At 43.8% G+C, this 26,585-nt stretch overlaps 1 protein-coding gene across 1 annotated transcript in view; it reads left to right on the forward strand.

Moving 5' to 3' along the window:
• The first annotated feature begins 4,623 nt into the window (after positions 1-4,623).
• LOC139290819 (atrial natriuretic peptide receptor 1-like) overlaps positions 4,624-26,585 on the forward strand; it is a 63,541-nt gene continuing 41,579 nt past the window's right edge. The window contains exon 1 of the mRNA XM_070912681.1: positions 4,624-5,392. Within this exon, the coding sequence (XP_070768782.1) occupies positions 4,639-5,392 (754 nt within the window). The 5' untranslated portion in view covers positions 4,624-4,638. The remainder of the gene's footprint in view (positions 5,393-26,585) is intronic.

The raw sequence follows: 26,585 nt of genomic DNA on the forward strand, positions 1-26,585 counted from the left end.
AGCTCTGGTTTAAAACTGGACTGAATTTGGTTGACAGGTTACAGCTTGTTGTTATTTACTATTTACTAGATTTCAACATGTAGTTTGCCGTGGTGTGCACTCATATATATACATATATATATATATATACATATATGTATATATATATATATATAATACTTTTTAATATCTGTGCTGTTTTGCATCTTGTGTCTTCCTTTCATCTCCGCCGAGACAAACATGCACATTAGTGCTGCGAGTTCTTCATGTTACATCACAGTCTTCCTCATCAGCAGGACTCACTGTTCCCTCTCGACAGAACAGCACACGGACCAACAGCAACACTTTCTATATGTATCACGCCACCGCCGACTAATCCACTATCAAAGTACTACGTGTATCAACAGGCACGTGTACTTCACTTGTTCTGTGTATATATATTATAAACCTGTTCAAAAGCCCCTCCCTGAATAATAAATGCCTGTTTTTTTTTACCAACAAACAAACAAACTAACACATATATATGATGCTAACGGGAGACAGGAGGTTCAGTCTTCATGGATGCAGTGGAGGGTCTGTGTGGAGGACGTAGAGGAGGCGCTGACTCCCACACTGTGCTAAGCTAATGGCTCTCCTCGGCGGATCCTACCGGATCCCCTCTCCTGACAAAACGCTGTCACTGTCAGGTGAGGAGGAGAGGCCAGAGGCCGACGTGGAGCTGCTGTGGCTGTTAAATCCACCATGTCTCTGCTAGACCGGAATGAAATCCCATGGAAACCTCCGCGGGGGAAATGGATAGTGCAAAGCTGATTCTCACGTGCCACTAGAGGGTTTTCTCAGTTTAAGGTGGATCCAACGAGTTACAACGGCCCAAAAAACATTTCCATGAGGAGAAACGTGCTGCAGCTTCAGAAACGATGCCAACAACACATGCACAGACATTAACAGCAAACACGCTGCCAATACAGAAACGACGCAAAACAAATGCAACGGAAAAACGCAGCACATCCAGTCGACACAACGGAAGTCCTCCGGCCTCAAGGGGGAGCACTAAGTGGGCATTGACAAGGTTCGAGGGGTCATTCAGGTGCTTGTGTTGGTCCTTTAGTAGGTTGTAGTAATCACTGAGGCTCTAGAGGTCCAGCAGTTGGTTCTAGTGGTCCTTTAGGAGGTTCTAGAGGCTCTTTACAAGGTTCTTGTGGTCATTGAGGAGGTCCTGATCCTTTCTGTGGGGCTCCTGTAGTTGGTTCTTGTGGTTCTTGAGGAGGTTCTAGTGGTCACTTTTAGGTGCTTCCAGTAGTCATTGAGGAGGTCCCGGTATTTTAAGGGGTCTGTAGGGGTCCTGCAGGAGGTTCTAGTGGTCACTGATGAGGTTCTAGGAGCCCTGAAGTGGTTCTTGTGGTCACGGAGGAGGTTCTAGTGGGCTTTCAGGACATTCTTTGGTACTTTATGTGATTGTAGTGGTCATCAGGGAGGTTCTAGAGGTTCTTTATTTCTGTGGTCACTGAGAAGATTCTTGAAGTCCTTTGGGTGCTTCTAGTGTTGCTAGTGGTCATTGAGGACGTTCTATGGGGTATTTTAGGACATTCTTTGGTACTTTAGGTGATTCTGTTGGTCATTGAGGAGGTCCCGGTACTTTAAGTGGTCTGTAGGGGTCCTGCAGGAGGTTCTAGTGGTCACTTTTTGGTGCTTTTAGACGCTTCACTGAGAAGAGTCTATGGGTCCTTCAGGTGGTTCCTGTGATCTCTGAGAAGTTTCTAGGAGCTGTCTTGTCGAGACTTAGATGAGGAGGTTGACACCAGTCTAACGTCTGTATGGTGAAGATGTTACTGACACCATGTATCTCCAGACAAACCACAACATCTTTGTACAAATGCAGGTTGTATTAGAGCCAGCTGGAGGACTGCCGGCGGCAGCTCTGTCCTTCCTGTTGTCCTTCCTTTTTTAACTGTGTTGGCATTTGTTTTGATTGATCTGTGAGAGGCTCGTAAAAGGATGGAGATAACCCTCAACCTGCACTGATGGAAGATAACACAGCTGTGAAATGTAATGGCAGGAAACAGACACACAGAGGCTGCTGTCTATATATATATATATATATATATATATATATATATATATATATATATACACACACTGTGTAGACTGGTGTGTTGCCGTGTGGTGGCAGTAACGATGATGATGATGATAATAGAGATTTGAAAGAGATATTGGACAGGAAGAGATATTTATATTCTTTATAACTGTCTTCAGAGCATTTAGACAATACTGCCAATAAATGTATATAAATAAAAGAATCTATCATAAAGTATAAGAACATAAAGTAGTGCTCATATCCTCCTTATGTCCTTTGCTTCTTTCCTCTCGTCCCTACATCTCCCTCAGCAGTTCCTCTCTTTTCCTTTTCCCTCCACCTTTCCTGGCTCTTCCCCCCCCTCTCTTTTCTCTTTTTCCTGTGTCCTTCCCCCCCCTCCCGGCTCTCCGCCCAGACAGACGGTCTCTCAGTCCAGCAGCAGACCAACATCCCTCACACTTCTGATCCCGCTGCTCTGAGTGACTTCACCGGGCTTCACCTGCTTCCCGCTTCCGGCGGTTCATTTCATCTGAATCGGAATTATTGACCGGTTTCGTCTTGTTGTAACGATTAGCGGAGAGTGCGGAGAGTGCGGGTCGTTGCGGTTTCAACGCACTTTGCGCCACGTGCCGGAGTGACAGGTGGAGACGTGTGACGTGAGAAGCGGGAGGCGTTTAAAGGTGGAATAGAAACTTTTCCTGCAGCTTCCCTCAAAGAGCCGTGTGAAGGTCCCGAGGAGCGACACGCGGATTTAACGGCCGCTGTCACGGTGACGGGACGCTGCGCGAGGCTCACCCGCTGCCACGGAGGGCACGCGCCGGGCGTGGGTGGTGAGCTGGGTCACCGACACCGGCTCTCCTGTTCAAAACCACCGAAACGTCCAGGCGGCATGACGGAGAAGGCCGATGCCTTCAGGCAGCAGCAGCCTGGTTCATGTGCGGAGGCTGCGGACATGTCATGAAGGATTTAATGGGGGACCACAGATGACAATAATAATAATAATTATGACAACCAGGAAAATGAATTCCATAATGTTGTAATGAGGAATCCTCTCGACGTAAAGAGAAAGTGACAACAGAGAAAGGTTTGTTCTTGTGCTCAACATGGTAACGAGAGAAAGATGTCATTATTATGGTTATTATGATTAGCGATAGCGATTAGTGATGGAATTAGTATTCTATAAGTAAATCTGTCATTTATGTCAATTATAATATCACTAATATCATGTGAGACTCCATCACAATAAGAGTCCTGCTTTCAAACCTTTATACAGTAAAACATTTGGAAGTATTAGCAGGAAGATGTAGTTATATAGAAAGTATGAAGAATGATCCCTCACAGATTATTGATTGATAGATTAAATATGTTGGTCGTCAGCTAACAGGAAATGTCAGCACACAGAAGCCAAAGAGTCCCGTCTACTACATGAAATAATCACAGTCAAAGAAAAACAAAAGAGAGGTATCCTTACCAGAGTGTGTTTACTTACATATACATACTTACAATACAAATATCAGTATGTATATTGTTTTTATAAATCCAGCGTTGGTCGGCTCTGCTAAAGACTGTTCAGTGATTGATGATGTGATGTTGTGGCAGTATTTCAGTCTCATATCCATCGTGTTTTATGAGCCTGCCATAATCGTGTATTTGCCAAAAGTCTAAATGTAAAGTGGCGTGTGAAGTAGTGCTGGAGTAAATGTACTTAGCTGCTTCCCACCTTCTGAGAACCTGCGCTGATTTTCTCACTTGCTTTTTCCAAATTAAACTTGGTCTGAAATGATATTTCAATCCATGAAGAATAGTGTAAAGCTGTGGATGTGATATGAGCCAGACACATTGACTCTCCACATGTCCAGGTCTCCACCTGCCTGTCAGTGGAGGTCACAGTTAAAATGAGTTTAAATGGACTTTTAACTGCGTGTGTTTTAACTTTTAATAACATATTTCTATCATGGCGACATTTGACTCATATGACACCAGCTAAACACGACGGGCCTGTGGTCGATTACGATTTTTGTCAACTTTAATTATGACATATTTCTTGGATGCCTCATTTTCAAAACAGACAAATATAAAAACCTCATCGTCAGTCGGTTGACACAGTCCGTCATTAAATCTGTCACTTCGTAGGTGGATATCAAATGTTTTTTATGACAGGATGACAATGTGTTTCCCAGTCTGAGGTGTTCACGAGGCTGTACTTGAGAAAACACTCTTTCACTCTCAGTGAGATACGCTCACTCTGTTTTGGATGAGGTGGGCAGGACTGTCTTTCATTTTCCAGTCCCGGGGAGTTTTTCTCCCACGACTCAGCGTGGCCCCAAACTCACAAAGGCCACTCAGGACTGACGTGGACGAAGTGATTACAGTGAATTCGACCGTGACCAACCAAAGCAGGTCTCAGTGTCCTGACTCTGTTATTAGGTTTTAGTTCCAGGAGGAAGTACGCGTCATTGTTGGAGCTCAAATAACAGGACTTCATTCATGTTGAATGTTTTGTTAATGTCTCCCTTGTGTGTATCTACAGTTAACAGGATAAATTATTCAGCTGTGGTGGAAGTGGACTACCTGCTGGGGAGAGGATGGCCTGTTGGAAGGAGGGCACCGCTGTCCTGCTGGTTCTGCTGGTTCTGCTGGACCTGCAGCCGGTCAGCGGGCGATCGCCTCGACACTTGAGACGTCAGACTCGAGGGCACCACGAACACCGGGCGCGCCAGAACATCACGCTGGCCGTCATCTTACCACAGAGCAACACAGATTACCCTTGGGCTTGGCCTCGCATCGGTCCCGCCCTGGAGCGGGCCATCAAGACCGTCAACGCCGACCCCACCCTGCTCCCTGACCACCACCTCACCTACGCTTTCAAGAACAGCGAGGACAAGGACGGCATCTGCTCCGAGTCCGTCGCCCCCCTCATGGCCGTGGACCTTAAACTTGCGCACGACCCGTGGGCTTTCATCGGGCCTGGCTGCTCCTACACCTCCTCCCCTGTTGGCCTCTTCACCACCCTCTGGGACGTTCCCATGGTTACGGCGGGCGCCCCGGCCGTGGCCTTTTACGGCGGAGTGTACCCGTCCATCACCAACACGGGCCCCACCCACAAGAAGCTTGGGAAGTTTGCCCTGCGGATCTGTGAGCACTTTGGGTGGCGGGAGCACGTGATGCTCATGTTCAGTGACAACAAGGTGGACGATCGGCCGTGTTACTTTGCCGTAGAGGGTTTGTTCACGGAGCTGAAGAACATCAACATCACCCTCGTCGACCGAGTGTTCGAAGAGAACAAGCCGCCTGTCAACTACTCCCAAATCCTCAGCGACGTTCAGAACGACGGCCGCGGTGAGTCGCCACATGTTGGCTCAGTTCAAACATCTGTTTGTCAGTTAGTGGTCCTCTCAGGTTCCTAGAGAACCTGGGACAAAACATATTCAGTGTGAGCAGGACTTGACCTCTGTGTCAGTGTGTCTCTTAGACCTTTTTCCTCACAGTAGAATTAATAACATTCTACGGCTGCGTTCCATTAAGTGTTTTCAATGAGCAGCAGTCAGTAAGTGGAATGCAGCCATCTTTAAGTTATGTGCTCATCCTGCCATGACATGTCAAAACATGTATACCCAAGTGTCTCCCAGCAGACTGACAGTGGTGGTTGATCAGAAACGTGAGGAGATGCCTCCCAGCTGCCTGGTGTTGCTGCTCGTTTCCATCACGGCTGCTTGTTCACGCTGCTGCTTCTGTTGTTGTTCTCTCTGTTCAGATGGACCGCATTTTGGCTGAGGTCTAATTATCCTCGGGTCCATTTTAAACCTTTGTCTGACGGACCTCACGTCTCGAATCTTTGTTGCATGCGGGATCCAGAAGGTGCTGAACAAAATGAGACAAAACAGACTAACGTTACAGTGATTAAAGCTCCTCACAATTTCCCAAAGATCCCAAAGATATCCAGTTTATTATCCTATGATACAAAGAAAAGCAGAAAATCCTCTCAGGATCATCATTTGAGGAGCTGAAACCAGCAAATGTTTAATATTTTTGCTTGAAAAATGAAATATTTAATCAGTTATCAAAATAGTTGCTGATTCATACTCAGCGGTGGTAATGACATTTAAGGTTTAATTAGATGATTTCTTTGCTTCCTCAGTTGCCCCCCAACACTGTCGTGCATAACATAAAAAGACTTGACGTCGATGATCGTAATGATTACCACTCTAACTCACGTTGTTGCTGTCTTCAGCCTCATGTTTGACCATCAGTGACTGTAACATAAAGGGTTACCTCAGGAACTGGGACCTTCTGGTTGCAAGAACTAGTCTCTTGTGGTCAAAATGCAGTAAAAGTGAAGTTTCTGCAGGAAGTAGCGGAGTGATCGTGTAAGTCATACACTTGTATGAAAGTGATTGGACGTTATTAGTCAGCTGGTTGCTGCACAGATGATCATTAGATGTTTGGTTGTAGTGCTTCATCATATATATTCCTAATATGTCCAGTTTGTTGCTGTCTTCCCCATCAGCCCCCCTCAGCAGACCTGTATTCATTTCAATCAGTATGATCCAGATGAGAACTTTTCACTTGAATTGGTTCCAGGACGTCTGCAGCTCCGCTCTGTGTAATTATTGAACCGATCGATCAGCTGGGTTTATTGAAGAAAGCCTGTTGTTGACGTGTGTGAAATCACTGCCTGTAAATTCTAGAAGGAAAAGATTCCTTCAGACACAAAGCGTGGGCTGTAAAAACCCAAACTGACAGAGGTTTGTTTTCTGATTTTACTCTTGTGTGTTTTGATGCAGCAGGTTTATCACTTCAGCTCTTCCCTGCTGAGTCCAGGCTGCAGGAATTAGACAGACATGACAAATACCAGCACAGAGCAAAGTGCAGAGCGACAGAATGAGAACACAGCAGGAGATGAGCGGTCAAAGTGCAGCAGCGCCGCACGTCTCATAAACACTCAGTTGTCTTGAATGACCTGCATGTAATCGTATATACACGCTGATATGAAGGGCAGAGGGGACGCTGCAATCAAGGAGCTCTTCACTGTACTTTACTGGCTTTTGATTTACACCTTCAATTTCCCAACTTGGCAACCCTAAAGTTCCCTCTGCATTTCCATGTTAGAAGCAAATGTCTCAAGATGACTTCTGACTTTAATGTGAGCCGAACTGAACGCCAGCAGTCATCATGAAAGATTCCTAAAAGGTTGATTTCTCATTCAGGAGTGAAACGATTCAAATATTCCTGTTTCTCTTTCACAGCTGTGACGTCTTAACCTCTTGATTTTTACCTTAAATGTCACCAACATGGCAACCCGTAAGTGCTTGTAATGTATGCATTATAAGTGTATAACGTTGGGCGACACCAACAGTTATTTTTAACCAGTTGACTGAGGTGGTGGATCCTCTCAGCCCTCGATTAGTTTGGCTGCTCTGAGAGCAGTTAGTTGTCCTTCTTCTGTTGTATTTCTGTAGTCGTTTGCTGCCCCCCCAACAGATTTCTAATAGTGACAACTTTCCTCAGCAGGTTTTTAAACGCTTTATCATTTCATCAGATGGAAGAACATGGACGTCAGTTTGTAAACTCAACCTGACGTGTTATTTTGGAAAGTAGAATTAAAAGGCAGTGGAGACGTGCTGTGCAGTCTTTCTGAAATATTACTGGAAAATGGCCGAGTGCATAAACACATGACTGTCAAGCTGGTGATAAATAAAAAGGAAAGGTTGACATGTAGGAGATAAGAGGTTCTCACGCAGTAAATACAGCTAAAATCCCACGGCAGTCGGTCTGTCTGTATACTATAATGACTGTACCAGCCATTTACCTCCTCTGCCACACACACACACACACACGCACACACACACACACACACACACACACACACACACGCACGCACACACACACACACACACACACACACACACACACACACGCACACACACACGCACACACACGCACACACACACACACAAAGTGAGGCCGTCGTCACTGTAAGCAGAAAGCGCAGCAGTGTGTTCTGAATGTTTTCTTCTTGAAGCTGCAGATATTCTGAGCTCATGTGAACACAAACTGTCGTCCCGCTCTGCTCTCTCTCTCTCTCCTGTGTGATTTGTGCCTCGTTCGCCCTGCGAGCGAGCCGGGCGGCCCGGCTTGTTAACCCGGACATTAGCTCCTGATCCCGGCCTCGGGGCACCGTCGCTGCAGCAGCAGGAAGAAATCTGAGGTGAGGACGCAGTGGAAAAGTCTGCATCAGTGATGCAGCATGTTTCCAGAGTGGAGAAGGTGCTCAGGAGCAATGACAAAAACACATGACTCAAAAAACAAAACAAACTCAAACCTACAGGATACAGCCTCACGCATACCATTAACGACATACTTCCATAACCAGACGTGACCAAGAAGGAAATACTAAATGCTTTGAGGATTTAAATGTGGCCTTCAACGACACACAAATATGAAATTAAAAGAACGAATGTTAGCAGCTGAAGTTGAGCTCATTGCAAATAGCAGCTTGACAAAAAAACTCTCATCACAAGGTCCACTTACTTTTGTCCGGAGCTTTCATCCACATCTGGCAGCTTGATCCTCTGATGAAGCATGATGGCGTGCCGTCTGATGTGGTCTGAGATCGACTGAATGATCATCAGTTCATCGTCCGTTCTTTAATTCTCGCCTCTCAGTCTTTCTTCGTCCAATAATGATAAACTGAGTATCTTTGGAGTGACGTGTCTCACATTTTACACATCAAACAATTAATTGATCAAATTGGCAGATACATTGATAATGGAAGTAATCATTATTTGCAGCCGTAAAAATGGTCAAACCATTTCTTGAACCTTAACACTGAAATCATTCCAAATAAAAAAGGAATCTAAATTAATATCAAATAACAGGAAAGAACTTTAAAACACAAACAGAAAGCTGTAGCAGAAGAAAACACGGCGCTGGATCGTATTATGAGTTTAGATTGAACCAAAGGGAAACAAAGGAACTTAAACACATATTACATGTTATTATATTATTAAGGGCAGTTTGGCTTTGAGAATGGAGGAACCGTCTGTCAGCTGAAGGTCTGTGGTGGAGTCACACGTTCACCTCACAGCGCACTGCTTCCTGTGTCTGTCGAGGTGTTTCAATCTGTAAACCAGTCGAGAGCCCAAACAAACACGCCGGCTCTCAATCAGCCCAGTGAGGTTCCCACAGAGGCATAAAACCTCCCGACAGGGCATTTATTAACAGAGGTCAGGACCTGCCGCCTTATATGGAAACTACAGTCGGCCTATCAGATCTGTAGGTATTTCCTGCCAAACACACTCGGGCTAATTTTACCTTGTGTCTCTGCCTTTTGTCTCCTCAATCAAACGTGTGGTGCCTCTCAGAAAGACTGTTTCTGTGTGGAAATATCAACAAGTAAATCGTTGTATGATATAAAGCCAGACGTCTCTCTAGAGAAAGCAACGCATTATTATTTCACACACTTCATCATCGTTATTTCGCTGCGTCGTGTTGCACGATTCAGCGAGAGTTCAGACTCTTCAAATGAAATGGTGGACAGAAACGTGGTCCTCGGGCCCAGACGGGGCTCCCAGATCTGAAAGCCAACGCTGAGTCATAATCACATGACTGCTGCTATGACCCTCGTCTACACGCCAACCAATCAGAACACAGCACGAAACACAGCACAGCAATATATATACATATTATTTATATAGTGCCAAATCACAACAGAAGTCATCTCATGAGCAGGTCCAGACCGACTCTTTATAATGTTACTACAGAGACCAAGAGGTCCCACCATGAGAGGCGCTACGGAGACAGAACAGCTGTAGTAATAACTGAAATATGACTAATAATAGCAATAACAGCTTGAATAATAACAGAACTATGACTAATAATAATAACTGTAGTGGCCCATGGCGGCAGCAGCCAGGCGTACCAGGACCACGATCCACAGGAGACTGCAAGACGACAAAGCACGAGATGGATGACACATCATCACGCTGCGATCCACCAGTGTGACTTGCGATGAACCTGTGAGACTGGTGTTTTCACATTGAGTAGAGAGGCCTTAATGTCAGCAGTAAATCAGGGAGGTTCCAGGTTCTTTAATCTCTTTTCAGATTGAAACTCTTCAAACACGCCTGCAGTTTGTAATGTGAGTAAATATAAAAGGGGAAGTTGCCGTTCATCAGTCCACATGATGTCGTATAACTGTCGCGTGCTGTTTATTCCCCCACTGATCCGACGTGGACTGGAAGAGATGTATGAGAATACATCGAGGCAAAGATATAAAAACATCTACAGTGTAGTAGTGTAGTGTAGTATTTTGAGTACTACTGTACTCTGGTCTGGAGTTCATCTTTCATCATCAAGTCAAAATGTCAATTTGTCCCGTAATCGTAGCGTGCTAACGTGCTAAACTTGAACATGTTCAACATTATACCTGCTTAACAGAATGCTGCCATGTCGATGTTAGTTTGAAAGTAGTTGCTATCTTATGAACATTTCATTATAAAGCTTGTGGGTATAGTGGAGACTTTTATTTTGAAGGGTAAAAGCTTCCTAAAGTGCTGCTAACATGTTGCTAATATATCTTTATGGGAGTAAACATGTTGTGATGTAGACTTTCCTATATTTTACACTCCCACACTGAGCATGAAGGTGCTGGTGTGGCTGTAAGGAAACAAACACTGAGACTGACTGGACTGTGCAGCTTCAGGTGAAACAGCGGACACCGACTTTACAATCCAAAGTGGACTCAACCAATTAACAGCAATGACCTCTTGAAAAGTTCTGGGAGTCTTTTTCCAGCCCAGCACAAGACCTGATCCATATTCAGACTGGTTTGTGTCTCATTAATGCAAAGCCATATGTTCCAGACACACCGACAGGAAGGAAAAGCATTTACACACACACACACACACACACACTCCCTGACTCAGTGACACCAGCTCAGCATTATACGCAGAAAAGTGAACGCTGACACCAGACGATGACTATCAGTTTCCCCCTTCGTATCGTTTTCTTCATGAATTAATGGAGGGAATATAAAAACAGCAGATGTTCATTATTTTGCAAAAACAAGGTGTTTTATTGCAAGAATATAACAGCAGCTGGTGTGTTTGCAGCGGCAGCATTATCCTTGCTTTGCTCACAAAGAGCGTCCCGCTCATAAAATAAGGTTAAGTAAACTCTGTGTGGGACATTAGTATCCTCTGGCCCAACGGCCTCCGCAGTGAGTCAGCAGGTTGGGATCCAGTCCGTGTTCATTCAAGGTTTTCGTAACCCTCGCTGTGCCTGTTGCAGTGAAAGAGATGCTCGTTAAAGGGATAGTTTAACATTTGGGGATCTGATTTCTCTCTGAGAGGAAGATTAAGGTGCATATCGTGTGTCAAGTACGGAGTCAGGATGTGGTTAGCCTAGCTTAACATAAAGACTGGAAGCAGGGGGACGCAGCGAGCCTGGCTCTGTCCAAAGTTCAAAAGTGCACCAGTTTTGAAGTTGGTCCAGGTTTGGTGCCATCGCGGCCGTACAGAGACCAGGACTAAATGGTGCAAAAAGGGACAAAAATGGAAACTGTGCCTTTGAGTGGAGGAATCATCTTTCTAGAGAGGCTTCCTGTGATTGAACGACCCTCCAGCTGATTGAGGTTTTTAAGGTCAACGACAGCCGACCAATTAGTACAAGAGGGCGAGAGCGGCATCGTGACTTTTCAGCACTTGATTGCTTCGTGGAAAGACAGATGACGTCGTGTAGAGAAAGCAGACTGAAAGTTTCTACTTTGAACCTCAACAAGAGAAACTAATTAGAGCATCCGGAGTGCTGGTGTTTCTCCAGAGACCAGACTGAACGTAGTTAATCTTTCACGCACTCTGCTTCTTAAACTAATCAGCTCTGCTCTCATTAACTGAAGCCAAGCTGTTTAGTTAGCTTTTCACAGCTAACGGATGCTAATTAAGAGCGGGCAGCTGAATGAGTATGTAAAGGCTCACTGGAGACCATGAGAGCATTTCCAGCTACAGTTAACTGGTGCTCCTCATTTAGTGCGACTGACTGTAATGAATGCTTTCATTTCAATATTACCAGCAAGCGACTACATATTTCACCCTAAAATACTTGTGTGTACTGTAGTAAATGTTGGGGTTTAAGTACTCATGCTGTACTGTGGGTAAAAGGAAGTTCACGTTGTGGTTCCAGACTTGAGTGCCGTCATCAGTCAGCTATAATTGGCAGGAAGTGGTTTCAGTGCATACTTACATAAATGGACGGGACGGCTACAGACAGCGTGACGGGGGCCCTGTGTATCTGCCCTCTTCCTCTCTTAATACATCCATTTTCAAGCATGTATAAAAACTAAAACAACAACTGAACACATGCATCTGTGCTGGTTATTAGTCTCATCAGTTTATACACATTTAAACAAATATTACTCAAAGACAATCTGTGATACTGTGCGCTCTTCAGTCTACTACTGAAGTTACTGTAGTTATACTTTTACTTTATTATAGATTACTAACTTTATTTCCTTTGAGGTTGTTCGTGTTCCTGATTAGGTTTTGGACGGAAAGTAAAAGCAAGAAAAGAATCCATCTTTCTTCCTTGGCCTCTAGCCTAAGATGGTTTATTAGAAGCATTTTAAAATTGTAGGATAGTTCATTATATCAAAATGCTTTATGTTATTGTTAGTGTTACAGTGTCAACAGCTGCAGATGATAGCTGGAAATCACTTTTAGGAGCTCAGCTGGTCTGACAGCCTCAGGAACACGATTAGACGCTGACAGTTCAAGCTATCTTTATTGTGAAATCATTTAGTAACCACCCTCATCGCTCTTATCTGTCCATCCCTTTCTGCAGCCGGACTTTGCTTTTATTTAGAAAGGACGCAACCGACTGGAAGTTCTTTTGGAGTTCAGAGACTTATCGACTAACCCTGTGCATCTGTCAGAGAGACTATATAATATAGTTTCAGACACACAAAGTAGACCTAACTGGACCTGTTGTAAAACCAACAGCAACATTTTATTATAACATAAAAACGACCTTTCAAAGGGTTTCACTACCCCCCCCCCCCATGTAGTGAAAAGTACAGACAAAGCTTTAGCACACGTCACATTAAGAGAACCAGTACTTTGCCTTAATGTCTACACGTCTAAGAACTGCTCTCATAGATAATAAAGAGAAAAGAACCTTTTCAGAAACAAACAAATGTTCCTTCAGTGTTGAAAGCTTCCTTGGAGATAATTAGTTGTAATGAGTGGGGTTGATTATGAGGCTGTATACTCCTTCACTTCCTGTCTCTGTAACACACACTGTGTAATGCTCGTTCTCAGTCCACCTTCTGCCACATGTCTGCCCTCCCATCACACAGAAACCAACACAAACAGACCCGCAGCCAGCAGCCTGGCAGCCTTTCCGGGTTTATCTGCTAATGTGTCGGCCTCAGCGCAGCAGAAATCCATGCATCTCTGTCGCAGTGCTGGCGGTCCAGTGTGGTTCAGATCCAGAACGTTTTCAGCCAGTCAGGAACATCTGATCATGTGGATTATTGTATTTCCTGGAATCAGTGTGTGTTAACTGAAAGGTTTCAGGGTGTGTTTTTATTCTTGATCACCAACCAAACCTCCTTCAGCACGGAAGGGAACGGATTTCAAGTGATCGCTACAGCTCAGCTCGAAGCTTTTACATCCCGAATCATCGACCAGCCGGAAGATTTAGTACATTTATTTTACAGCTTTTAAGAAACAAAAAGGTCAGAAGCTGCTGTTTCAAACAGAGCGTCTCTGGTGTGTAGTCAGGTCTAATTCAGGAGTATTAGATGTTGACTGCTTAATACTGTTAGCTTTGATAACTTCAGGCACTGTGGTACTGCAGTTGTACTCATACACATGATTTGCTTTGCCAACGTAATCCTGCTCAGATTACCTTTTTATCACCGTAATGAGAAAACACGAGGAGCTGAAGTGAAACCGAAACTTTTTAATTCAAAATCTCGTTGACATTCCTCCGCAGACACGTTAGAAAGCAGAGATTACGTCTTATATGTCAGAAAGAAGAGAGCGGATGTCTTCCATAAGGTGACACGTTCTGTGACACATGCTGGAAAACTGCGAACAAATGAGACTTTTTAAACAGTAAAATCATTTTTAGATGTTTATACTGAATGTTCCTGCAAAACATTAACTTTCATTTGTTTTCCTACAATACTATATATCCTCCTGGCAACTTTAGCATGATTAATGTTTTCATGGTTCTGACTCAGAGCTCAGTTAAGGTTTGGGAAGGTTTGCAGTCTTGCTTACATATACTTTGTGCTTTAAGGGTTGACTTTGAATGGAGATTACTGTATTTTAGTGACCTAAACCTGTGAACCGGTGGGAGGCAGGACGTCTGAGTCCTGAGCGCACCCAGCACCGACAGCAGCACATTAACACGAGTTGGATTGAGTTGCTGTGAGGCAGCTGAGGAAAGCTCGATCGTACGGACCGAGACTGAACGCAGAGTCGGAGATCTTTACCAACACAGTTAAAACTCTTCTTTAGTTTGTTCCATCTGGTTTTGATCTCTTCATTACGTCTTTCATACGTAATCAAACCATCGCATCAGTCTCAGAGCCCTTTCTTCACACTGGGTGCTTTTATCCAGGAGGCGACTTGATGCCAACCGTGACTCATTTCAGCCGCCATGCGTCCCTGTGAGTGATGTTATGTAATGCAGATTCAGTCGGAAACTCGACTCAAGTTTCCAGCCCTGCGAACAAGTTTGCAAGTCTGCGAACACTGCGCAGGTACTCAGGTCCCATTTCCAACATGTGACGCTTTTAAACTGGACATAAACCTGTTTGTGAAAGCTGTAAGACTGATAGATGGACGGATGATCACTATGTCTCATCTCAAGCATTCAAATCCTAATCAAACCAAATCAAAACGTAGCCAAACCATTGAAACCAGTCATCGTCAGCTACACTCCCTCTAGCAGAGGTGTGTATCTTGATATGGTTCATAATCCCTGTCAGAACTATGCAGATACATCAGTGACTGATTCAATATGACTGGACTCAGCTGTGACTTAATGCTGACTCAGCTCAGACTCAGTAGGAGCTGAAACTTTTACTCGTTCTTGAGTTCAACTGCGTCACTGAAGTAAACACGAAATACCAACAACAGTAGTAAACATGGACGTTTATTTAGTGGACAACGTCTTGGCCAGTTCCTGAGGAGGAAGTGCTGCAGACAGCTTCACTGTTCACCGGTGATGGAAGAAGTACTCGATGCAGCACTGTAAAGTACCAAAGTACCAGCAGTACTTAAAGTACCAAAAGTAAAAGTACTCACTTTGCAGAACGGCCCATTTCAGAATAATTTGTTGATTGATTATCTGAATCTGCAAAGTAACTAAAGCCTTAAAATAAATGTAGTGCAGTAAAAAGTACAATATATTTTAAGTAAAGTACCTCAAAATTGAATTAAAAGTACAGTACTTGAGTACTGAGCTTTCCTCCCCTGATCTTTAGGCATTGACTGGAACTGAAGTGAAATGTTGTTTTGGCAAGAAAAGTTTCTTATTATTCTGTATTTAATTAGAAAAGATCATTATAACATGAACATATCTTGTTGAAAAAAGCTAAGTGTTAAAAGAAACGGAGCAGTTTTTTGTACTGTTGGCAGTAATGTTGGAACATTTTTTTAGTATTCTTGACGATAACGTTGTCCACTGAAGAGGCAGCGGCCTGAATGCACCATGACAGACGCTGTAAATCTGCCACAGTTGTCATCGTTACGTGTTTACCCTCCTCAGACGCTGTAATCTGTGCCGATCATGGCAGCAAATGAAGAATGAGGCTGCTCAATAATCACCGATAGAGACGCTTTGTTTGAGAGCGCTGATGGACGCGTTAAATCACAGCGGGAACAAAGAGAAGCAGCGATGCAAACAGCCTCTGGACTAATCATCAGACGTTTGTAATTGCAGATTTATCAAACCATCAGCGTGTGCGCGTTGTGTCCTTTCAGCCACGAAGGGAAGAAAGAAAATACGCCCTGATTATCTCACAGGCTGTCAAAGAGGTGAGAGCGATTATCAAGATAAAGTGACGGCTCTCATATTAAAACATTAAAGCGTGAAGAAGAATTAAAGCTTTAAAGGACAAGAAAACTCGCAGCATCCTGTGGTGCTGAAAGGAAAATTATTTCAGCCTTTTACTGATGAAGAGTGGAACATTAGTTCTTTTATACAAAGATCCAAATGCTGTTCTCAAGGATTTGTGTACTTTTTGAGATGAAGATCAGATGAGCAAAAACGATTTTACAGGCAAACAGTCTTAATGATGTTCTTTACTTTTAGGCCACCAAGTATGTTGGACATGATGAGGCATCAACGCTCAGGGTCTAAGACACCATAGAGGACACTGAGGTCACGTCCTCTCTATTTGTCTTTTGTGAATCAGTGGGTTTTAGTAACCTGGGGGGACATTATGTTCTACCCCCCTAGATGATACTTATCAAGGTTTATCCTGATACATCCTCTCGACAAAAAGTGCAGAAAATGACCGAATCTCCTGTCGGAGAACTTCCTGGAGTGAATCTTCGGTAACATTAGCTACCGTGAAGGTAATTGTCAACAGTTCTGGTTCCACAGGAAAGGCCTTCACATTAAAACATTTATTGTGCTGCAGCATCAGACGTAGCATTACTCACAAAAACTCCATTCATCCAGATCCCGTCACGGTGGCAGCAGGTTAAGGAAAGTACTCCAGCAGCATCGTCCAGGTCCTCCTTGGGGATGCCGAAGCGTTTCCAACCCAGATGATACATTTCATCTCTCCAGCATGTTCTGGGTCAACCCCGGGGTCTCCTACCACTTAGCTGTGCCTGGAAAACCTCCAAAGGGAGGTGTCCAGGAGGATCCTGATCAGATGCCTGGACTCTGCCAGAAACTGGTGGCGTTTGACCGATACCCGCTCTGACGGATCCGAGCATGTGTAACAGACCTGATACACTTCAGTTCCACCGGACTTTTATTCTTGAAGTGTGAGCAGCATTTAGACCTTCATGTTGGCTAAATAAATAAAATATGAAACACTCAAACACTCAAAGTGTAAATTGAGTTTGGGAAACCTGATCGGAGCTCAAACACGCGCTGACATCACGCTCTCCGTGACGTCGTCTTCCTGCGGCGCCTGGCTGAACAGGAGCGGGTGATGTCACCGCCTCATCTCCCGTCACCGTGGCGGCGAGGCGGGCAGTCGATCATCCTGAACAAATCTACCCACAAGGTCGTGCTTCAGCCCTCTTTTCCTCTTCCTCGCTGTTTCTGCCCATCTGGCAGTAGTTAAAGATTAATACGCTGGAATCTCAGAGCCAAGGAGTCGGGAGAAGACGGGCGGAGAGACAAGAGGGCTGCAGAGAGAACAGGGATGTCAGCAGCACAGAAGTGCAGTGGGTTCAGATTGGATGGCCTCATTGACGAGGCTGCATACCAATTAGCAGCAATCATTAACTGTACATGTCCTGATAATTGTTCCTTTGTGTCAGTGCAGTTTGTGTTTGTCCCCCTGATGTTTTGAATTGATTGATTTTAATATTTAAAACAGGAAGTATTCATCACTCTCTTTCCACGGGTGAGAGGAGAAAAGTGATACCACTGTCATGTCTGTGTGTTAAGTATGACACTGGAGTCAGGATGTGATTAGCCTAGCATAGCTAGGGAGCCAAGGACTGGAAGCATTGGGAAACTGCTAGCCTGGCTCCAGAAGAAGTCCAAAAATACACCTACTAACACATCTGAAGATCACTGATTAATATGTTTCTGTAAGACAACTGCTTGTGCATTACGTGCTGGAACTATTTCCTGTCAGCAGCAGCGTATCCATCCGCCCCGTACTTCTGTGCAGTATGTCCGGCTATAGCTCGGGTTGCCAGACACAGTCGGTGAGGCCAGGTTTTCTGTACAGGACGCTTCACACAGTCACAGCGCCGGTTGTTGTTCAACAAGAAGTAGTTCCTGCACGCCTCTTATGACATGACGTGAGCCGGCAGCAAAGAGACTCTAAAGTTTAAACCGCTAATGTAGAAACATATAACATATAGAAAGGGTTCAGTTTTATAAAAGGAAAGTGAGCCTGATGTTTGTATTGAGTAAGAAACATTAATTTTGCATGAGTCAACCCCCCACCAGCCCTCCCAGCTGACGCAGAGGCCTGCAGGCAGCAGATATGCAGGAATAGACCTGGAGTCTCTCTGATAAACTGTCAGGCTGCCTCACACCTGTGGCCCCTCCACGGTGGAGGTAAAACAGTCCAAACGTCTTGTGCTAGTGTTGGTTCCTGGTTTATTAGCTATTAGCCATTTAGCATTAGCATTTGGTGTCATTCAACATTAGTAATTGTTTTATCCCATCATTTAAACAGTTTCAGTGGAGTACTTTAACTGCACTACTTCATTGTCAACCTGAAACATCTTGACCGACTCCTCACACCAACCAGTTTTCACCAGTTGCACCAGTGCTGCCAGTGTTCACCCAGCTGGTTGAACTCTGGCATCCTAACACCAAACTAATCCTGATAAATGTTGCTTTGCCGATGGTCCGGTGGTACATATGCTATGGAAACCAAAAAAGTCCCAGTTCAGGAGAAGTGAAAGCCATCTTTTCATAAATAAACATTCATATTTTTTCATGAAATAACAAATAAACACCACGTTTCTGGGGTGGAAGTCCGCATGAATTATTGACGTTAGTATGAGGTTTTGGTCGGGTTTGTTCCACAAAAGGAAGTAAGTGAAAAATACATTTATTTCGGCGATGCAGGCACCTATGAACAAGGCACCTCATGTAAGTCCAGCTCCAGTGAAACTGTCTGAACAGCAGCAAAGTTAAGCTGATACCGAGTTCAGATTTAGTGTCTCTGTCTCTGTGTTCTGTGCAGGTTTTCTAGTTGTTCTTCAAAAGACCTTGATGTTTGGAGATTTTTAGTTCAAGTAAATGAAGTCACTTGTTCTTCATCTTGTTTAGGACATTGTTATTAAGATATCCGTTTGCCAAAATACAGCATTTATCATTTCATCAAGCCGACATCAACTTGTGTTTAAGGTTAGCTGATGAGGACCTCAAGTGAATCATGACTGTCTGTCAGGAACAAACGAGAAATCTCTCACGGAGGACGTCGACTTTGACAAGTGAGCCTGCTGTTCGCATGTTATTTCCCGCCAACAGCCCACGTTGGAAACAAGTAGTTTTAGTTTCTAAACCAAATCAAACCAAATGTTAACAACAGAGGAAGCAGATCATATTTAAGTGAAGGCACTGATGAACAAACATTCTGTTTTTTAGTTTAGGGGACTAATAAAATAAAAATAAGGATCTGCTTGTAAACGAAGATGCACCAAAAATGAATTGAACAAACTATGAGGAAGAAGCACAATATGTTTTGATATGTTTGATTTCTTTCAGTGCATTCTGCATTGAAAATTGCCCACTGAGGTAAAGAGTGTCACTCTCTCTGTGATTGAGCTGCACTGATGGTGTGTAAATTGTAAGTAAAAAATGAGGCCAGAGACGGAGCTGGGGGGGCCGCAGAACTGTTGCTCTGGTGGGTCATGATCTTCCTCAGCAGGGGGGCCCTCTGGGACAGATGACAGCATGCTGTTCTGTCAGAGCGAGCAGTGCGACTTCGTTTTCTGTCCCCTGCAGCTTCGGGCCCAGCCAATTACCTCCCCCGACAAGAAACCTTTCCCCCAGGCGAGAAGCCAAATGAACTGTAGACTCAAACGCGAACAACACGTGAGGGACACATGGAGCTGCTGTCCTGACCGACCTGCCGCACAAGTCCTCCAAACCTCATCTGCTTCTCTTTATCTGCAGCTCGTCCCTCGGGATCATTACAGCAAGGAAAAGAGGATTCTGTAATATCCATGTGATTCATATACTGCAACTGCGGGGTTACTGTAGGATTACTGTGTATTACTAGATATACTCTCAAACCATCTTTTCAATCTCAGACATAATTCAAGGTGATTGCAGAGTTCAGGCTGTTGCATTAATGTTTCACAACACGACCAAATAAAGAAAAGGAATGTTTGGACGTGACATACTGACGCCTGCGCCGCCTGTTGAATCTCCAGTGACCACTTTCAATGAGCTGAACCTCAACAACTCTATATTAGGTATATTTCTGTGGTTTAACTCATGATGTGGTGCCTCAGCAGCAGACTGATGGCCGGGGATTTACCCGACAGCAGAGGGGCTTCAAGTAAAATGAGCGATGTAAAAACCTGCAGTAACAAATGGAAAGAAGGACGGCTTCCTGCAGAGCAATGTGGTCCTTCACAGAGTCGTGTTTTAGGAAATGACTGAGCCTTTTTGAAAGACTTACGTCCTCAGCAGGAACTGAGAGAGTGTTGAGAGACGGACTAACTTGTTGTTGGTTGTGGTCATTGACAGTAAGTAAATATAGAATCATCAGATCATTTAATTTTAGGACACTAAGCTTCTTGTTGAAGGTTAGAAAGTCTTGGAGCTCTGTATGTCCAACAATCCACCCTGAACGTCACACTACTGAGACAGGCCGTCAGTCTTCACATGATGAGTATTCTGAAAAACAGCGTTTGAAGAGAGAGCAGAGCGCAGAAACTGTTGCCACTGAGGCCAAATTATTTTAGTTTGTTGTAATTCGATTTTCACAAGACATGAATCGCACCGTATCGCTGTAAAGGTCTTGGTGGTTCGTTTCAGACGAAAGTTGAAACTCGTGAAGGTGAATCAGCGGAGAGTTATTCCTCTTCCTCGTCTTCATACTGTCAGCAGGAGGCGAAGGTGTGAACCTCCGAAGCTGAGACTGACAGAACATGAAACTGTTAATAATAGAACGTATTAAAGACAACGGATCTGATGCTGTGTGTCGTGTGCTGCGACCTGCTCGGTGGAAAAAGGCGAAAGGAAGCTGTAGCTAGATAACCTGGTAGCGTTGTTGGCTAAAGTAAACGCAGTGCAGACAAGATGCAAATATCAGACATCAAGGAAACTAAACGTGATTTAAAGGTATAAAATGCAGTTTCTTTGGTTGAAGAACTGCCGTCCTTCCCAAAACAAACCTACAGCCTTGAAAAAGGCGCATGTAAAGTATTCAGCTGCTTCTGGTGATAAGAACCAGCCGGGTGTCGATCTGCCTGCTGTCGGCTGCTGAGCACAAAATGAACTCCTTTGCCCTCCTGCCAAGAGCTGCTGGACCAAAGAAACTCTCTTTTCTACCAAACAGATAATGAAGGTAGAGTTTCCATTTAGGGACGTCCTGAAATTCTTATTTTATCTGACAGTCAAGGTCAGACAACATCTTCACATTTGAGAAGCAGTAATCAGCAAATGTTCGGTGTTTAATGATTGGCGGGAATATGGCTCTGGCTACATTTCTTTTATTTACCTGTCTTCGCTTTCATTATCAGAGCTATTGGAGTTATTTTTACTCTACTAAGTAAAAAGCTTATTGTATAAGATGTATTCTGGCTCCAGACCTCTGAACCGTCACCCACAGCAATTCAAAAAGAAGAGATGTCGTGCTCATTGACGTTTGTGTCCTCACAACCGAGCGCCTCAGAGCTTTGTAGGTGTAATTAATGAAGGGACGGCAGACTGTTGAGGGACCGCTGTGACCCGCAGGGCGAAGGTCACGTGACGGCACTCCACCAGCCGGGCTGTTTGTTCTGTGTAAAGGTAATCAGTGGACACGAGCACCGCACAGCTGCCCTTGAACAATTAGTGAAAGTCTCCACACAAGAAAAAACTGGGTGAAGCTTGTTAATCAACCTGTTTAGTTTGAACAAAGTGATTCCAGTGAAATCATTGTAAAACATTACAAATGTACCCTAAATAAATAATACTAAATAATACTATTGTACTTAAGTAAACATTTGAATGCAGGACTGTAACAGACATTTCTACACTGTGGTATTTACACTTTTACTAAAGTAGATGTGAGTACTTCTCCCGCCTATGTCTGTCAGGAAAAATATGTGATAATTAAGAACTGCGTCACGGACAGTCAATCACTGCTGTTCAAGCAAAATAACCAGTATATATATATATATATGTCTGTATGTATGTGTGCAGTATATATATATATATATATATGTCTGTATGTATGTGTGCAGTATATATATATATATGTATGAGTGCTGTATATATATATATCTGTATGTATGAGTGCAGTATATATGTATGAGTGCAGTATATATATATATATCTGTATGTATGTGTGCAGTATATATATATATCTGTATGTCTGTATGTATGTGTGCAGTATATATATATATATATATATATATGTGTGTGCAGTATATATATATGTCTGTATGTATGTGTGCAGTATATATATATGTGTGTATGAGTGCAGTATATATATATGTCTGTATGTATGTGTGCAGTATATATATATCTATATGTCTGTATGTATGTGTGCAGTATAAATATATATATGTATGAGTGCAGTATATATATATGTCTGTATGTATGAGTGCAGTACATATATATATGTATGTCTGTATGTATGCGTGCAGTATATATATATATATATATATATATATATGTCTGTATGTATGCGTGCAGTATATATATATGTATACATATATATATATATGTCTGTATGTATGCGTGCAGTACATATATATATATGTATATGTCTGTATGTATGCGTGCAGTATATATATATATATATATGTCTGTATGTATGTGTGCAGTACATATATATATATGTATATATGTCTGTATGTATGCGTGCAGTATAAATATATATATATATGTATGAGTGCAGTATATATATATATATCTGTATGTATGCGTGCAGCATCAGAGACACCGTGTCCTTCTCGGCTGTAATGATGACTTCCAGTCTGATAGTGGTGTTGAGGTGCTGCTGAAGGAGGCGGCGGTGTGTTCCAGCTCAGCGGGTCGTCTCCTCACCGCAGACTTCCCTCTCCTCTGATTAGGCCGAGTGAAGGAGGAGGAAGACGAAAGTCTAATTGAAAGGCTCAGGACTTAATGAAGAAGCTGACAGCCTTCTTACTTCTCTTACACAAGCATCTAATTAAGGAGGCTGAGAGTGAACCTGATGAGCCTGGCGAGGAACATCAGGGCTGCAGGTTTTACTGACGCCAGCAATCAGAGCCACTTAGCTGAGTCAGGCATGCACGCAATAAAGACACGTAAAGACAAACATCCTCATTAAGACATTGTTCCCTGTGGTCCAAAAACATTAAGACTTGGTACAAACTGTTGCAGAGGAAGGAGATGTTCCACGGTTCCCTCAGCCAATCAATCAAATCAAAGTGATTACACGTCTGAGTGACTGACTCTTTGTTAATCAATGTTACTGCTGGTGGCAGGAAGGTTTTGTTGGACATGTTCGTTCTTTGGCTGGTGTCACATGATTTTCAGAGGTTTTTCAGACTCTGGAGGTCACCTCTTTCTATTGGAGCGATGTTGAAAAACCACACTGATGCCTTTTTGTTGAAACCTGCTCGCTCAGTTGAGGTGTGTCGGCCTCTGAGACTATTTGTTCCACACATTTAGTTAGAAACAACACACATCAAGTCACAGCTGGGAGTGTGTTCGGCAGGAGCTCAAAGCGATTTTAATGGTACAACTATAATGAATAGTGGAGAGAAGAACGGATCAACGGTAGAACTGGAGGTTGTCGTGGAGGAGCTGAAAGTAAAGGTGCTTCGAAGTGTGTGAAAAATAAGAAAAGTGAAAAGTGAAGAGTCCCACAAGGAGTAAAAATAACATGAGCTTCATCCTGCACTGACCGACAAACCTCACTGGATATCTGAATATCAAACTTAACTTCAGCCCTTTTACTGCTTTATGTACAAAAATAATAATAATAATAATAATAATAATAGCGTTTCTCCATCCATGAGGCTCCATGTGGACCTCCGTGTGGATGTTTGGGTGCAGCCCAAAATGTACGTCTGTACAGACTTTAGGGGCATCTCCACATGTGAGGACACGTCCCAATATAGTGCATGTCCACTGTCCACCTTGCCTTTTTGAACGTGCTCCTGTTTCTTTCTGGTTTGTACTTGTTGTCTTGACGATGTGGACGCGTGTTGAGCCTCCACTTGTTTTTTAGGTGAGTTATGAGTGTGCAGACTTCTGTTACGGAGTATCTTCTGCCCTTAAATATGACTTCAATACACTCATGTATGTCAGTCCGTAGACTTACACTGCATTTATTTACGTTTGGTCCTGCACGGTTCCAAATGTGTTCACAGACCAGATTCATGGAAGACCGTGAACGCAGCGTTTGAGAGAAGCTGTAAACTCTGTTGGTCTCCACGTCTGTCAGATTATAGCTTAGAGCTGAGTTTATATTTATGTGTATCTGACCACTAATGGCTTTGATCCAGCTGTGTCAGCAGGGGAGCACCATCACTCCTTCCTGTTTTGTAAACAGCCCATAATCCACCGTGTCCGCTCTGTAGATGTTTCTGCGAACACAATGACTTGATGCGGGTCCAAACCTCCTGCAGAGGTAAGGTCAAGCTTTTCACTATGAAAGCAGATTATTAAGCTTGAATGAGGCGATGAGGCTACTTCACGACGTCCCTAGTGGCAGAAAATGACATGTTGTGCGTTTCAGTTGAGACATTTTCAGAGTGTGTCTGTGTGTGAAGCTGCAGACAGATATTTTGAATCAATACTTCTCTCATGGAGACATCTGACATTTCACTGAGCGGCTTCAATGATCCAAATCAATGCAAATAGCAGAGTACATGGCTAGTCATTTACAACAACACACACAAGCAGAAGAGTGTAAAAGGTTAGAGGCAGTGATATTTCTCATGACCTTTATTTTGGCGAGCTGAAGCAATGAGTGTTTCCTCATTCTGTGGCGGCAGCATGCGGCCTGAGACTGTGTGTCGGATCTTTACGTGATTAAAGCACATTTTAAATGATTCTGGCTGTTTGTAGAGACATTTATAGTCTTGTTTAGAGCAAAAACGTTATTATCATTGGTGCCGAATCCTCTGGCTGTGAGGAGGCTGAAACATCTTGACATCTCTGAAGCTTCAGCGCAGCATTAAGACCTCTGACAGCGTGAGAGTCGCTGAGATGAAGGAGTGACAAAAAGGAGATTAAGAGAAGATAATTACTTTTCCTCACATCCGATGAAGGACGGCAGCTGCATGACGGCTTCATTCTTTGATTTTCAGAGCTGGATAAAGACTGAATGAGAGTCTTCAGAGACGGGCTGATTAATGACGTCACTCTCTAAGATTTTTCCACACCTTTGTGGATGATATTAACCTTCCCCTAATAACACCCACCATCATCATCATCATCATCATCATCATGGTCAGAGCGTGATGTTCAGGTTCCAGGAGGTTTCATGTTTCTGTCGGTCCTTTCATCTTCACAGCCGCAGCGTAAAGTGGAAGCTGGTCTCCTTTCATCTCAACACATCTGCGTGAGTCAGGAAGTGTGCGGGGGTCAGAGGTCAGGGGTGGGCCGCTGTGCTCGAGGTCCCTCCTGTAGGACTTTCAGTCTCTGTGAACTTCCTGGTTTCAGGGTGGTGTGTGCACTCTGACCTCTGGTGCTGACTCATCCTGTCACATCATCAGATTATATTGATCAGTTCATCAGCTGTAAGAAAGGATCAAACTACTTCCAACCAAGAAAAACTCCTCATGATGTTGACAAAGAAACTGAATCCAGGAGGCATTACAAGTCTTTCAAACTGTGGGACAACACCAAGAAGTAAATGGAGGAATGGACCCACGTCCCTTATTTTTCTGTACTGCTCATTAAAGTAAATTCATTAAACATTCATGAAGTTCTCCTTAATGGTCACCCACTTTAAGATTTCCCTCTCGGTGCTGGCAGTTACTGGTGGATGCCTGTTCGTACAGCTGTTGTTCAGTTTGTGTTTTTAGGCCTTCCTCGTCTGTGAAAGTGATGTTGCGTTTGTACAGAAAACCATTAATTGGTCATCATTTGTTCAGGTCAGTTTACAGCCCAAATGCTGAGTCTCTTTTCTCTGAAACGGGCCTTTAACCTCCTGAAGTCTGGTGTGGACGGCTGCCAGGTGAGAGAGGCCAGAAAGCAAAGAAAATATTTTTAGATCAATATTTTTAGTTCAGGTAGAGGCTAATAAAACACACACACACACAGGCGCGTTTAAAGTGCAGCGTTTCACTCTCAGCAGACTGTGAACTCCCCTCGGCGGCGGCAGGGAGGGCTTTTGAGCTCAGTATCAACCGGAAGAAAGCTTTTAGCCCTCGTGGTTTCTGTGGTTTCACCGTTCGCTTCCTGCTCAGAGGTTATTAAAGCCTGAAACAATAGAGGCGGTGGGACAGGAACGGCAGGCCGGAGGAATGTCATCACGCCTCTGGAGACTTCCTGAGACTCCGACAGAGAATCAGACGCGGGACGAAGCCAAGACAGTCTGGACTCTCAGCATCTGAGAAACAGAGCAGAGCGTCTGTTAAACACTAGTTCTACTAAAACCATCTCTGTTACTACGACTGGTCTAACACGGACTCCAACACTTAGACTCAGG

This window comes from Enoplosus armatus, chromosome 9 (genome assembly GCF_043641665.1).
Source record: "Enoplosus armatus isolate fEnoArm2 chromosome 9, fEnoArm2.hap1, whole genome shotgun sequence".
NCBI classification, from domain to species: domain Eukaryota; kingdom Metazoa; phylum Chordata; class Actinopteri; order Centrarchiformes; family Enoplosidae; genus Enoplosus; species Enoplosus armatus.